Below are 14,125 nucleotides of genomic sequence, written 5' to 3'. Positions count from 1 at the left end.
ACCCTAAACCTCTCAGAAAAATTTTATTAGTCTCTTCTCTGTTTGTTCTCTCCTTCTCTTCACTGTGCTTTTCTACAGTCGACCATTCACAATGTAAATATACTCAAATTTCTATAATTTTTATCTGATGCTAATGGAATTCACAACAGGTCTCGTATAATAGTGAGAAATCTGCCGCCAACACTCACAGATGAGAAATTTAAATCGCATTTCGCTTCGCATGGCGGTGTCGTAACAGACAGCAAGCTGATGCGAACGCGATCAGGTCAAAGTCGACGATTTGGATTCATTGGTTTTCGTGATGCTCAGGATGCAGTCGAGGCCGTACAGTATTTCAATAAGAGTTTTATTGGCATGGCGAGAGTGGAGGTGGAGCTTGCCAAGAATGTATGTCTTTTTATTTTTTTTTGTTTTCCTCTGGTCGTCGAATTGAATATTTACTGATTCGTGTTGTCTTTTAGATCGGAGATTCAAGTATACCGAAATCGAGACGCGATCAACCTCCTTCAAAACCCGTCTCACCTCCACCTTCGGATGAAGAGAATGATTCCAAACGCAGAAAGTTAGAGCGCGAGCCTGTTGATGTAAAACTGAGCGAGTTTCTCGATGCGATGAAGCCACGGGCTAATGAGCGAACATGGGCAAATGATGATTTCCAAACATCTTCGGAAGCTCATGTGGTTCCCAAAGGGCATGATGTTCCTGAAAAAGCTCCCGAAAGTGCTGTTTCTAAGACCACCACTGGGGGGAAGCAGGATAATGACGCTCAAGAATCCAATGATCAGGAAAGCGAGGGCCAAGAGCCGGTTGAGAACTTTGCAAATACAGATATGACCGACGATGAATGGCTTCGTGCGCGTCAGAAACGTATGCCTGTGAACTCAAATCCGGGCTCTACTCCGTCGATAAATACAGTTGTTGATGGAGCCGCCGAAGAAGCTGCTGCTACTGCCGTTGAGCAACAAATTGAAGCTGTGCCTGAGCTAACAGAGATGGAGAAGAATCTTGAGCAAATCCGAAATACTCGTCGATTATTTCTACGGAATCTGTCGTATGCTTGCTCAGAGGAAGATCTTGCCGCTTTGTTCTCTGAGTACGGAACTGTTGAAGAGGTTTGTTTTCGTTCATTTGATATCTGTTGATCAGACAGCTGGAGGATGAGAATGGCGTATAAATGATGAATCTATTTTAGATAGGGACAACTGAACGCTTCGGCGGATGTTGACTTAATTTCCAGATAGTAGAATTACTGATATTTACGTCCTTCTCGGCTCTGTCTGAATTTCGATTACCGTAGATTGTTGCTGACAAAAATTTTATAGGTCCATTTGCCAGTTGATTTTGAGACACATAATTCAAAGGGTATCGCGTATGTACTGTTTGAAAATGCCGAGTCGGCATGCAAAGCATATACCTCGCTAGACAAGCAGAGTTTTCAAGGCCGACTTTTACACATTCTGCCTGGTCAACCTAAGCGGGAAACTAAACTTGACGAATTTGAATTAGCCAAGCTCCCTCTGAAAAAACAACAGTTACTGAAGCGCAAGGCTGAGGCTGCAAAGTCGCAATTTTCATGGAGCAGTTTGTATATGAATTCTGATGCTGTTGTCTCATTTTTGGCTGATAAAATGGGTGTTTCGAAAGCTGAGCTTCTTGACCCACAGTCTGCTGATGCCGGTGTACGGCAGGCCCTAGCTGAGGCGCATGCCATTGATGATGCTAAGCGGTACTTTGAGTCGGTTGGAATTGATCTTACTGCATTTCAGGACGTGCGAGGGGCGAAATCTGATACTGTGATTCTTGTCAAAAATTTCCCTTTCGACACCAGCGCCGATGAAATTCGAGCTATGTTTGCCGAGCATGGTGATGTGCGTAGAGTTATGATACCACCGTCGAATACTATTGCTGTTGTTGAGATGATGGATGCACCTAGCGGTCGCGCGGCATTTGCTAAACTTGCCTACAGAAGAATCAAGAATGCCATTTTATATCTTGAAAAAGCACCTGCTGAGCTTATCAAATCAGGATCAAGTATGCCGGTGGCGCCATCATCTGTATCTTCATCTGTGCCAGTCAAGGAAGCCAAGGTTTCCGTTGATGACTTGGTCGGCGCCAACGAGGAGACCACTCGTGCTACAGCGGCGGCAACAGGCGTGACTGCATCCCTCTTCATCAAGAATTTAAATTTTACAACCACAACCGCGGCTCTTGCCTCCGCATTCAGTGCTATTATTGGGTTCGTGCGTGCCGAGATTAAAACTCGGCGTACAGCTACTGGACAGGTACAAAGTATGGGATTTGGTTTTGTCGAGTTTTCGTCATTTGACGCCGCTGAGCATGCGCGTGCCGTTATGGATGGATTTGTTCTTGATCAGCATAAATTGCAAATCAAAATCTCCACTCGTGGCGGCGTAGATACCTTAGGTATCTCCACGGCACGCACCGCGAAAGCCAAAGCGGCGCCTCAGACAAAAATCATTATCAAGAATTTACCATTCGAGTCGACCAAGCAGGATATCAAGCAGCTATTCGGTCCGTTTGGGCAATTGCGCACAGTTCGATTACCGCGGAAATTCGACAGTACAGCTCGCGGTTTCGCATTTGCGGAATTCGTTAGTGCCAAAGAAGCCGAGGCTGCTATCGAAGCTTTGTCGGGTGTACATTTACTTGGCCGGCGTCTAGTGTTGCAATATGCTAACCAAGACGCGACTACAGCCGAGGAAGAAATTGATCGGATGGAGAAGAAAGTTAGAAAACAGGTTGCGGGTGAGAACATGGCTTCTTTCAGGTTGGCGGCTGGGCAAAAGCGAAAATTGGGTGAAGATGATGGTGATGAGAATGACGGGTTAATGACTTGAGTCTTTTGCATAATGTGGTTTTTGCCACTGGAGTTTTATTTTTTTTTCTTTCTTTTGGTTGTCCTTTACTCAGTTTTGTTCTTGGTGTTGGTGGTCTAGTTATGAGTTTTTGTTTTTTCTCAGCTTACAACTTTTTTAGTTATTAGGTAAATTTCATGTTTACAATAGAACTACATAAACTTCATAGCGCCCTCAACGTCATATAACCTTTCGCATAACCAGAAATAATTGAAAAATTAAAATATAGAGGAGAATAGAACAAATGAAATAATAAAGCACATCTAATAATGCCGCGCTCCATAAGTGCTATATCCCAATCTCGCCTCCAGCATCTGATCGTAATACCGCACTGCCGTCGAAAGCTTCTGATACATATCCAGAAGCTGATCATGTTTTCCAACGGATTCAGCTACTGAGCGAGAGAATTTCGGGCGCAAGGTAGTCACATTATCGTATAGTTCCTGCATTTTTGTGTCACGGATGATTGCACCGCGAGGTTCGTTTTGCATATGATTGACTAGAATTGAAAATAGATTGATGTTTTCCATTTCGGATATCGTCAGTTGATCTTGCAGTACGGGAGCCGCAGTCGTAGCCGTAGTGGTACTAGTAACTGGCTTAATCGACGTGCTGCCGCCATATAATGAGCCCGGCGCAGCAGCGAGTGCAGGCTCGGGTGCTTTCGACGGCTGTTGTAATTGCATATCACGCAAACTAGCCTCAATAGCAGCCTTCATGTCTGGATCTTCGTATTCGCTACTAGGAATCACCGCCGCTTTTGACGGCATCGGCGTAACGTTCTTAGTGGGCTCGACATATCCTGATGCTCCCGTAGGTTTGGCATCTTCAAGAGACATTCGCAGCGCGCGCTGGAGATCGTCTTCTTCTCTACCAGCAGCGGATTTGCTGTCGGTAGACTTCTTGCTGCGATGGTGATGACCATGCCAACTTGGTGATCGAGTTGGTACAGGTGCCTTTAAAGCATAGCATGAATCGCATACTCGCACAGGTTGAGTTATTCCAAGGTGAGGAAGAGGGATCGATTTCGAAGAGCATTGCTGATCATAGGCGTTGCCGCAGTTGCGGCAGTGATGTTTTCGGTTTGTGAAGGAGAAGGCAGTGCGGCAACGCATGCAAACCTCAGAGTCTGTCCAGTCGGGAGGCTATGTAAAGAAGTATTAGAATTGATTGGGAAGCTTACAGAGAGCAAAAAAAAAGACGTACAGCTGCTGAGTCGATAAATGTAGATGAGACTGTGGATGTTTGCTCAGGAAAGTCAAATCCTAATAAGTTAGTATATAAGTGATATAATAAAATTAGCTCAGACTAACCTTGACTCTTGAGTTCTTTGCAAACAGTTTCTACGTATCCTAATTGCATCTGACCTTTGAACACAGATGCCCATGTCTGTATCGTGTCGAGGATCAGATTCTTGACATCTTGATTGATACCAGCCGGATTCTTAAGAATCGACACCAAGTTATCTATAAATTCTCGCGACGCAACCTCAACTAGAAAATGATATCCTCCGTTTTTGACGCAAGCATCCGCAAGCTGGAATCGAAGTAGTCAGTAAACAATCTTTACCGTCGCCAACCCTGATCTTGTGACAGAAGCAGCAAGATACGCACCTTCAACGTTAGAATTTGAACATTTGGATTCTTATGATTTAATCGCTTCTTTAAAGACCTCATTGCATCTTTAGCCGGTACACTCTTACTCCGAATAGCATCGCATATTTCGAGATTTAGAGCAAGATCAATCTCTCCGCTAGGTAGCGCCTCAGATGTCGCCCGCTCAATCTGCTCGTCCAGCACTCCGCCGGATGAAAACCACGATGCCATAGTCCAGCAAATTTATTTAGCACTATCCGACGGCAATAGTATAGAATGCAAAAATCAAAAGGCACTATATTTGCACGTATGCGCTGATGGATGTGGACCTTGTTCGCAAATGCTTTCTTACTCACTGGCCCGTTGGCCGAAAGCTGTACTATTGTTCACGTGACATGTGTAAACCACCCCAATTTAAATGAATGACGTCGCTGGGTTGTTCGCTGCCAACGCGGCTTCGGCCGCCAAATCGCAACTGCCCGTTGCCATTTGGCGGCGAAAGCCGAGTAGGATGCTTAATGTGTGTAAAAAGAAGAACGCGTCTATGAGATTCGTAAGCAGGCAGATAGACCCGATATGGGTGAGATTAGGTCGATGGAGGGGGGTCTGAAAGGGTATTGACAGTCAAGTTGCTCTTGATCAGCCTTGAGTATATACTTATCAAAGTCTGTTTATTTTCGCTACCACTGGCACCCTTTAAGTCTGTTTGGTGATTTATGCGATTCGACTTTTGAACTAGCTTTTGCTTGTTACCGCACACTATTTTAGTTTTAATATATAACTGGAATGAGTATTTCGGGCGTATAAATTGTGTACACCTACTAGTGCGATCTGGCTATGATAGACACTTCCAGCCATCTTGAATACTGCTATTATAGCATAAATCTAGATCTTTACGAGTTTGATGTCTTGTGACCATGATGTCTCTGATTCTGAATACGTTTGTAAAAATCTTACTCTTGTAAAGACAAGTACAGTTGTAGTTAAAAATTTGTGTCTTGCTTTCCGTACTCTGAAAGATTCTCTAGACTGATTAGTGATTTGCTAAAAATGCATGCAAAGAAACAGATGAGAAACAGATGTCTTATAGTCGTTATCTATTTCTCATCCATTCTGATCTCTTGTCTTCAACATGAGAGCTGTATGAAACACTGAAAGAGTTCGCAGGGTTTTATTGATATATCGTTTACCCCTGAGTCTGATTTTGACAAAGATTAAATGACCTAGATTTTAGTGGATAGTGGGTTCTATACTACTCTCATTTCAAATTTCGGATTGCTTTGCAATAAATGGATAGCGCTATTATCATTGCAGAGTATACAAGTTCTGTAGTCAATTGGCAGCAAGAGCTAATGCGAAGTAGAGTATGCCCTAGTTTGGCAGTAGTATTTTTGAAAGCAGGAAAGATTGCAGGATGTTCTTGCGTACACCAGCATATCTCATTACTATTTGTTTCATATCCAAAATCGTAAACAAGCCTTAATATACATGTATATCAATTGGATATCTGTATAGGCCCCAGTTATATTCGTAATAGCAGCAAATCTGACTCAACTTTGCAGGTTCTCGCGCTTCTTCTCTGTCACATTATGTTCACTTCTAGAACCTTGAGACCTCTCGCAAGTTGCTTTGTCGACAACTTTATTGAAAAAGTAAATGTTATTTCTCAGTTAAATCAACATACTTGACCAACCGCCAAGTGTTTGATTTTCGCGGACAGTCAATAGCATTCTTGGCAAATCATGATTATTACTTCATAGAAAAGCAGAAAATCCGAGGTATAGTAGATACCAAGCTGCTGAAAGCTGTATGAGATTTGGCATGAAGATTTGACTGTGTCGTGCTGCTATACCCACAGCCTAATTCGCAAACCAGATTCAGACAACTTTGCCATGTATCGATTCGAGTTATGCAGTTTCTTCCACACTCAGCATGTATGCCACTTCTATCGCACTCTTGCTAATAGTTCAATGAATTGTGTCTCAAAGATGGCGTCAGCCACTCTGAAAGTCTTGACCACTGCTCCATCTAGATGGTTGTACGACTTCATAGCTCCGGGTCATTTTAAAACAATCGGCTGATTCTGCTGCTTTAAATGTGCCTACAAAAACCCTCATCAATGGAGATTTCTAGGTCAAGTTTAGTCCTAAATTCATTAAGAATTAAACAGGCAGACCTGTTAGAATACACGAGGCGAAAGGACGTAGAAACTATTCCCCACAAAAAAAAAAGAACCCACTCAAGTAGCCACGACGCTACTATCATCCGAAATCCGACAGAAATAAAGTTGTGGCTTGGCGTTTAGCTGCCAATTTTTTCAGCAATTCGTATTCTTCATTTCAATGATGAGTTTTCTTTAACGAAGCAAAGACAACTGTCAATGAGAATTTTGTCCGAATACAAAAAGTCAAACGTTCTTTGCGATACGGAAAATACTGTCCAAGTACTATAGCTATGGGCTGACTGCCAAGTGTTTAGGGAGCCATCGGGAACGTTGCCCACCCGCTCTCGTGTACGGATGCGCTCAGGAGCTTGAACTACATAAAGGGCATTGATGTGTAATAGATATTTAACGTGGAGAAAACTGCTACTTAACCACCGGCCCACTCTTTGCGAAGGGGTATAATAACCATATTTTGCCCTAGAGACCAGCCTCGACCTCGAGCAGTAAAATATTGACAGGCGAAACAGCCAATGAGATAGCGGCTTTGGCTTATTCTCTAGCAACGATGTAGAGTGTAACCAAGCGTAATTGGCGACAATTGCAACATTGCAATAATCATAATTTTGCTCTTTCTTTGTTACGGTTTCATATGAAATTTGTCTTTGGGTCTAGATCCACCCGGCAGTTTGTATCAATTCTCAACGAGAACCAGGTAGACTTTTTCCTAGAGAAATCGCGGACTCTTGGCTCAAGCGAGCGGAGACACGAAGATGAGAACCAATTGATTTCCTGATAGCAGAAAGATTGACTCGAGATTTACCAATTATGCAATAGGTGAGAGAGGAAGTTGGGTTTAATCAATCCCCAGGTAATACAGAAGTTGAGTTGAGTGAACTATTCGTTAGCCGAAGCTGGTTGACTTTTTGCATATAACTTTAGATGATTTCTATGATACAGAATCTTACAATGATCGCAGTATCATTTTGATAACGATTTCGAAAAAATTCTCCTTTGATACGTTGCATTAAAGTCGTGCCAGTCGCAAGTTCCAGATCCACAAGGTCTAGATTGTATACTTGGGCCTGAACAGGGTTGTGGCGCATTTAGGCTCTCGGTTTATTTTAGTTAAATATTGGCTTCTAACTAAACTGTAACAGTTAGCGAACACTCAGCGGGTAGTCTAATCTTGTTCCTTATCGTCGCTGTTCCAGAGCAAAGTTGATCAATCACATACTGAGTGAACAGGCGCAGAGCTTTACGTCGGTCACTGTTCATGTCAAGCTCTGCAGTCAACAAATCTCATTCACATTTGAGAATTAACATGGCATCTGGGGAGGTTCTGATATTATGGAATTTCTAAACAAAAGTTAAAGCTCGAGAAATATTCATAGGTGGTTGCGCTGGTCAACTCTATTTCGTGGCCCAGATTGGGCCGCGCTCGGTCAGTGCCAATTGCGTGTGCTTCACAGTCTGAACCTGTATGTCCTCTCAGATCAATTACAAAAAAAGTTACCATGTCATGCAGACTAAAGGCTAACGCAAAAAAAAAAGGTTTACTTGACAAGCAGTTTAAATTACTCTGTTGACATGATTATTTAACGTCGCAGTTCCTCGGAAACTCATTCGGCATCGCTTGCCTGTCAATCTTGTCTAGAGGAGTTTTAATCTACGGCCGAAGATTTGCAAAGATGCAAATTTTAAAGCGTCTAACAGTTCTACGTCTGACATTTCTGCTTGCTTTATGTGTCTCGAATGTGACAGCCGATACCTATGAGTTTTCAACTCACAATGAGTTATATTCTTGTGCAGAGGCAGCAGAATCTTCACTTACTACGTTTGGAAACCTTACCTATCTTAAATATGGTGATCTCATGTGTAAGAATCGGGTCTATTGGATATCAACATTGGAATGCTTGCACGAGATGAAACCGGACTTCATGAATCAAGTTCATGGTTATATTGCGTCTTATTGTAGCCTCTTTCCCCAGCGAAACTATGTGATTCCTTCCTCTGATGGATTCGATGAAATGTACCAAAATGCGTCGAGCACCAACTGGATTGTGAATGTTAGCACCTTAGCGTTGGGAGAAATCATTCCGGATACACCAATGACGCCAAATATGACCGTCTACCATCTGACTATGGCATACGATGTGCCAGTCTATAATGAGATTGAAAATGGCACATATTTCAGGTAGGCTGCTTTGGTTCTTGAAGATGATTTGAGTAGATTTTTTAATACGGCTTTTTGTTTAGTGCTGCTATTATCGGTTATTGGGTTTTGGTCGTTCTAGTTGGAAGCATTTTCAACTTCATGAATAAGGCTTTCCCCAAGACTATGATCAAGTGGAAGTTGAACTTTGTGCGCAAGTACTTTGTTTTGCCTCCCACATTCAAGAAGCGCCATAGTCGTGCCGTGTGGCTGGTGGGATATATACCTACGCGAGTTCAGACTTTGGTAGTTGCTGGCCATTGCTTGATGAATCTGCTGATGGTTTCTATTGGTTATGCCAATTTCAAGCCAAATATGTACCTAAACTCATCGTATCTTATGCACGAGTTGATGCTTAGCCATCGCACAGCTATTATGTCTTTTGGACAGATTCCCTTGCTAATTATCTTTGCGTCGCGAAATAACCTTCTTGCCATGGCTACCGGGTGGTCTTTTGATACATTCAATGTCTATCACAGATGGGTTTCGCGCACTATGTTTATCCATGCAGCAATCCACTCTGTTTGTTGGGCTGATTATGGCGCAAGAAGGCACTATATTTCTCTTTATTATGCTCAGCCTTACTTTCGATGGGGTGTAGCTGCTACTTGTATCGGAGCCGCTATTTTGTTCCAGGCTTGGCAATTTTTGCGCTCTAGGTGGTATGAAACCTTTTTACTCATTCACATTATTTTGGCTGCCGCATATATTGCTGGATGTTATGTGCATGTTGATGTTAATGGCTTTGGATATACCGAGTTTTTGTGGCCGGCAATCGCACTTTGGGTCTTTGACCGATTCTTTCGTCTGGTGCGGATGGGATTGAATGGCGGATTACTCAAGACTAGCTTTGAGATGCGTGGTACAGATGTTTTCAGAGCTGATATTAGCTATTGGAAAACTTGGACTTTCTATCCTGGCGCTCATGTTTACATTTATGTTATGCTACCTTCTGGATTCTGGCAATCACATCCGTTTACTGTTTTTGAGTCGAATCTTCCAGGCGAAGAAGGTCATATCATTATTTTGGGAAAGAAAAAACACGGCCTTACAGAGACAATATACAAGCGTCTATTGAATGCTGAATGCGGAAAAAAAGACTTGCGTATCTTTGTTGAGGGACCTTACGGAAGTCATCACCATCTTGGGGAGTTTGACACTGCAGTCTTAATTGCCGGCGGTATTGGTATCACCGCAATCTTTCCATATGCACTTGACCTTAAAGCAAGAGGACAGAAGCAGCATATTGTTATCAGATGGGTGGTCCATAGCGAGGACGCGCTCACCTGGATGCCGGACGAGCTTAACTCTCTATTAGCCGATGGTACCATTGATTTCAAGCTACATATTACTTCCTCCGATCCATCAAAGCTTGACAAAAGTCTGTCTGATGACTCAAGTGCTGATAATGAAAAACAATCATCTAGTACTCCATCGCTAAATATCGTCAATGGAAGACCTGATATGGAAGAGATGGTTACCTCTGCAATTAGTCTGTATGGTTCTGATGGCAGTGTTGGTGTCTTAGTCTGCGGACCGCCAGCAATGAATGATGATGTGCGAGCTTCTGTTGCAAATAATCTTGAAAATGCAAAGGGTAAGGTCGAGTATTTTGAGGAAGCTTTTGCGTGGTGATCTTTATTTCTCTTTTTTTTTTTCTTCTTCTTCTCTTTTTCAGTCTGTGCGTTGTATTAGCCTTCATTATTGTATTGCTCGGTAGTAGACTAATTAATAATTCTCTTTTTACTTTCATTCCTCTTTGACTAAATGACTTTGAGAAATTTAACTCAGCTTCTTGTATTAAAAATTTACTCAAAGTATATTGGCGGCAGCTCAAAACCCTAGAAGTATGTCTCATATGCTTCTTGGAAATATCTTTTTTGGGGTCGAGACGAGAAACACCTCACTAAATAATTTTAGTCCTCCACTTCCGTTTATTTATAATCGACTTCCTTTCAGTTCTACTTCACATTGAGATTCTCGCATAAAAAGTCATTCATCTGGCAGTAATAGGGCGAACTAGATTTATTTTATGCTAAAAAAATATGCGATCCGCAACTGTTGTGGCTGGAATGCTCAATTACTCTATTTCTCTGGTCATCGTAGACGTTCACATATTTGTTTTATATATTCAATTATTCAGAAAAATAAATAGAACTTTTCGTGATGTGTAATCTTTTATCATAAAAAACGTACTGGCAGAAGGACAGAGCAGAGCGCCAGCCCGGACAATCAAGATATTATGCAGCATACAAGAAACCTGTCGAAAAAAAATCTATTAAAATTGCGATAAAAGCAATCTAATTCTAGCTGTTTAAAGTAGGTACAACTAACAAGTCAATGCATCATTACTGATCAGTGTATTATTCTCATCCAGTTCAAACTATCCTCAACATGCACAGACGCACTCTCAGTGAGAACCGTCAACACACACTCAAACAAAAAAATATCATTCATATCCTCCGCATCCACTCCCGTACTATAACCATACCGCATGGAAACAACTAAATCAATAAACAAAAAACGAAAAAACAAAGAAATGCAAAAAATGGAAAACTGAAACTGATGAACAATGCTAACTAAAATTTACATTCGACGATATCAATCATTAAAGCTCCCAAAATTGAAAAAAAAAAAAAAACTCTCAATTCATCGACAGATCGCGTTGATAAAACAGCACATATGCATCTCTAGACACGACTTTCTCTTTTGGAATCATCGCAACTCTACTATCGTCAAATACTAGCCATCCTTTGTTATTCTTATGCAAGTATGCAGTATAATGACCTCCCCTCAACGAGCCATAATGATTGACTACTCCGTACAGATCGTACTTGAACGGTGGGACCTGATCGCTCTTTGGAACTTTATCAACCCATAGTTTATCTTCTGCCCTAAACGCAGGCCAATATGACGTTAAATCAAGATTATGCATCGGATAATCAACAAAAGTATCAAGTTTGTTACTCCATCGGCCATTTGTTTTGAACCTCTTTAGATGCACAATCAAAATCATTGGCAGTCGCGATATTCTCAAAGCTTTAGTAGCCTTTCGCTGAGTTTTGCATTGCGGACAGTACCAAGCGTCGTCGTTATCAAGCACTTCCTCCATCACAAACATATCAAAACATTGCTCCAAACTGACATGCCTACCTGGCGCAAGCGGGAGAGAAAGAACGGAAAAGGGATTATATGTAGTCGAGGTAAATTTGCAAGTCATACACGTCAATCTGCTTTGATATTGACCTTGGAAAATACTTACGATTGCTGAATTATCCGATTTCCTGTATCTCTCCCACTCCAGGAACGAAGCGTATCGCACAGGTAGTTTTTCGCGCATTCGTTCTTCGTCGTCTGTCAATGGAGGTAACCGCTTTCCACCGTTCAAATTCAAATCCTCGTGCAGACTATCCAACATAAATGTCAAGAACTCTTGTGCATCTTGTTGATCGGTGCCGGCAAACTCGGAGCGTAATCTACCACTGACGTCTTTCATCGTGGTCGGCACAAGAAACGTACATTGGTCGCTGTATAATGCTGATACAAGATCTCCAAATGCCTTGGCTAACACGCCTTGCGTACCAAGCTTGTTTTGCATATTAATCTGCTTTCGGTATGTCCCGTTTAAAAAAATACGCGCCAAAAGGCTTGTACCGGCCAGGCACTGAATCATCGAGTTCATGTAGCAAGTATTTCCCAGATTCTTGAGTCCAGTCATGCCAGCGCTTACTTCGCCCAATCCAGAAAAATTATTACCGACAGAAAGCTGGCGGTCCGCGCGCAAGACGGTCGAGCTTTGCGGCAGTTGTGTGGCATAATCGAGTGATTGCGGCCTTCGGACGACTTTGTTGGATGTGCCATTAGCCGATGACACACTGCTATTGCTATCATTGTTTTGCAAAGTGGGAAGTGCCGATCCAGCTACTGGTATACTGTGAGACGAAATGCGCCCGCCGTATGCGGGCCGTTCCATAATAGGTGTTGGCCGCTTTGGCAGTAAATCAGTCGGTGTGCTGGATGTCGTGCGTCGGAAGAAGTCATTCATATCGCGCGCATATATGTCAGCCGGATTGCTGGAATTGAATGTATGGTGTGGTGAAGGAAGTTCGGTGAGGTGTCGAGTATCGGCTGCAGATGGATACTTAAATGAAGAGGTGCTGTAATGCGACGCAGCAGCAGATTTTGTGCTGCTGCTGCTGCTGTTCAGTGAAGACAACGAACTCGGCCGCTGTTGTCCTTTTCGCATCCACTCTTCTGCATATGATAAATCTTTCTTTTTCGTACTAAAGTCATGATTCTTGGAGTCTGAATAACTATCTGAATGTTGAATAGTATTGACACTGCTGGTACTACTGTCGGCACTTGTTAACTGCGCCGTACTTTTACTGCTTGCCCCACTACCAGCCTTTGACCCAACCAGTGAATTAGGTCCACAGTAGTCTACCCAAGCGTCTATTCCACCAAGAAGCAGCACGGGTTGTCGTTTAAGCATCTTGAACGCCTCTTTTTCGTATATCGTATCAAAAAGATTCCTAAGAGCAGTAGATTGCCTGTCACTACCACTGAAGTCACCAGATTCACTGCTCTGGTCATAGTATACAATCAATTCAAATTCAGCGCGCCGGTCAAAAAGGTCTTGCTCCTTATCGGGAGAAAGAATCAGCGCATCTTCAAGATCCGCACCGGTTTGCCTAGTCTTGAGGTTAGTTTCGTGAGAACAGTTTAAGTAAATAAATTGAAATCAAACCATACTCTGATCGTAAAACTATGGGGTCGATATTAACGATATTGCTGGAGTAAATATGTCCTTCGTCGAATTTCTCTCGCGAGCGAACGTCGAGAAGTAATATTTGCTCTGGAACCTCAACGATATAGGTTGCCAGCTTCTCAGGGGTGACAGTGACTGCGCGAGGAAACTCAAAGGGCTTTTTCACGGGTATGCGAGTAATCTTCGAAAAATTTGGGACTCTCGAAATTGCTGATGAAGAAGAAGACGAGGGTCTGGAAGAGGTTGGATAGGTTGGGGGCGACTTTGGCAACGAGGAGCCGGAAGATGGCAAATGCGATGGCACGGACGGCAGTGAGGATAATAAATCTAAAGACCCAGAGCCGCGAGCTTGTGATCGACCGACGGTCGGAGAATAAGGTGTAGCTGGCGAAGGCGACGAATAGCTCTGCTCCGGTTGCTTATATCCATTGGGCTCGGGCATCGTCCTAGGTCCTCTCACAGCAGGTCTCCTCGACGTACTCAATCCATTAGAGCTCGGTGTATCCAGAG

At 42.8% G+C, this 14,125-nt stretch overlaps 4 protein-coding genes across 4 annotated transcripts; 2 read left to right on the top strand and 2 right to left on the bottom strand.

Annotated features, from left to right (window-relative positions):
• Window positions 1-59: 59 nt before the first annotated feature.
• Window positions 60-3,072, top strand: V2V93DRAFT_340193 (uncharacterized protein). The gene is made up of 4 exons (XM_066907788.1): window positions 60-93; window positions 150-387; window positions 462-1,112; window positions 1,323-3,072. Coding segments are annotated over exons 1-4 (2,427 nt in total). The 5' UTR covers window positions 60-91; the 3' UTR covers window positions 2,859-3,072.
• Window positions 2,994-4,805, bottom strand: V2V93DRAFT_402106 (uncharacterized protein). The gene is made up of 4 exons (XM_066912599.1): window positions 4,490-4,805; window positions 4,190-4,412; window positions 4,083-4,141; window positions 2,994-4,021 (listed from the first exon to the last, which is right to left on the bottom strand). Exons 1-4 carry the CDS (start codon window positions 4,700-4,702, stop codon window positions 3,140-3,142), a joined length of 1,377 nt encoding a protein of 458 aa, XP_066763250.1. The 5' UTR covers window positions 4,703-4,805; the 3' UTR covers window positions 2,994-3,139.
• A 3,518-nt stretch (window positions 4,806-8,323) lies between these two features.
• Window positions 8,324-10,482, top strand: V2V93DRAFT_382852 (ferric reductase NAD binding domain-containing protein; the record flags this gene model as incomplete). Its single annotated transcript, XM_066912171.1, has 2 exons — window positions 8,324-8,829; window positions 8,892-10,482. The coding sequence occupies 2 exons, from the start codon at window positions 8,324-8,326 to the stop codon at window positions 10,480-10,482; spliced, it is 2,097 nt and encodes a 698-aa protein (XP_066763249.1).
• A 1,009-nt stretch (window positions 10,483-11,491) lies between these two features.
• Window positions 11,492-14,057, bottom strand: V2V93DRAFT_329099 (uncharacterized protein; the record flags this gene model as incomplete). The annotated part of the gene is made up of 2 exons (XM_066907615.1): window positions 11,492-13,538; window positions 13,600-14,057. 2 exons carry the CDS (start codon window positions 14,055-14,057, stop codon window positions 11,492-11,494), a joined length of 2,505 nt encoding a protein of 834 aa, XP_066763248.1.
• Between the last annotated feature and the right edge of the window lie 68 nt (window positions 14,058-14,125).

This window comes from Kockiozyma suomiensis (assembly GCF_038497685.1).
Source record: "Kockiozyma suomiensis strain NRRL Y-17356 unplaced genomic scaffold V2V93scaffold_18, whole genome shotgun sequence".
NCBI classification, from domain to species: Eukaryota; Fungi; Ascomycota; class Lipomycetes; order Lipomycetales; family Lipomycetaceae; genus Kockiozyma; species Kockiozyma suomiensis.
This window is presented reverse-complemented; position numbering and strand designations above follow the sequence as displayed.

What these genes read in the sequence shown, in the direction of transcription:
- V2V93DRAFT_340193 (XM_066907788.1), top strand. An exon ending in AGGTGGAGCTTGCCAAGAAT is followed by an intron (nt 388 to 461) that starts GTATGTCTTTTT and finishes GTTGTCTTTTAG; the next exon opens with ATCGGAGATTCAAGTATACC. An exon ending in AGTACGGAACTGTTGAAGAG is followed by an intron (nt 1,113 to 1,322) that starts GTTTGTTTTCGT and finishes AAAATTTTATAG; the next exon opens with GTCCATTTGCCAGTTGATTT.
- V2V93DRAFT_402106 (XM_066912599.1), bottom strand. Translation starts at nt 4,702, where the DNA reads ATGGCATCGTGGTTTTCATCCGGCGGAGTGCTGGACGAGCAGATTGAG. An exon ending in TTCAAATTCTAACGTTGAAG is followed by an intron (nt 4,413 to 4,489) that starts GTGCGTATCTTG and finishes CTTCGATTCCAG; the next exon opens with CTTGCGGATGCTTGCGTCAA. An exon ending in CAAAGAACTCAAGAGTCAAG is followed by an intron (nt 4,142 to 4,189) that starts GTTAGTCTGAGC and finishes CTAACTTATTAG; the next exon opens with GATTTGACTTTCCTGAGCAA.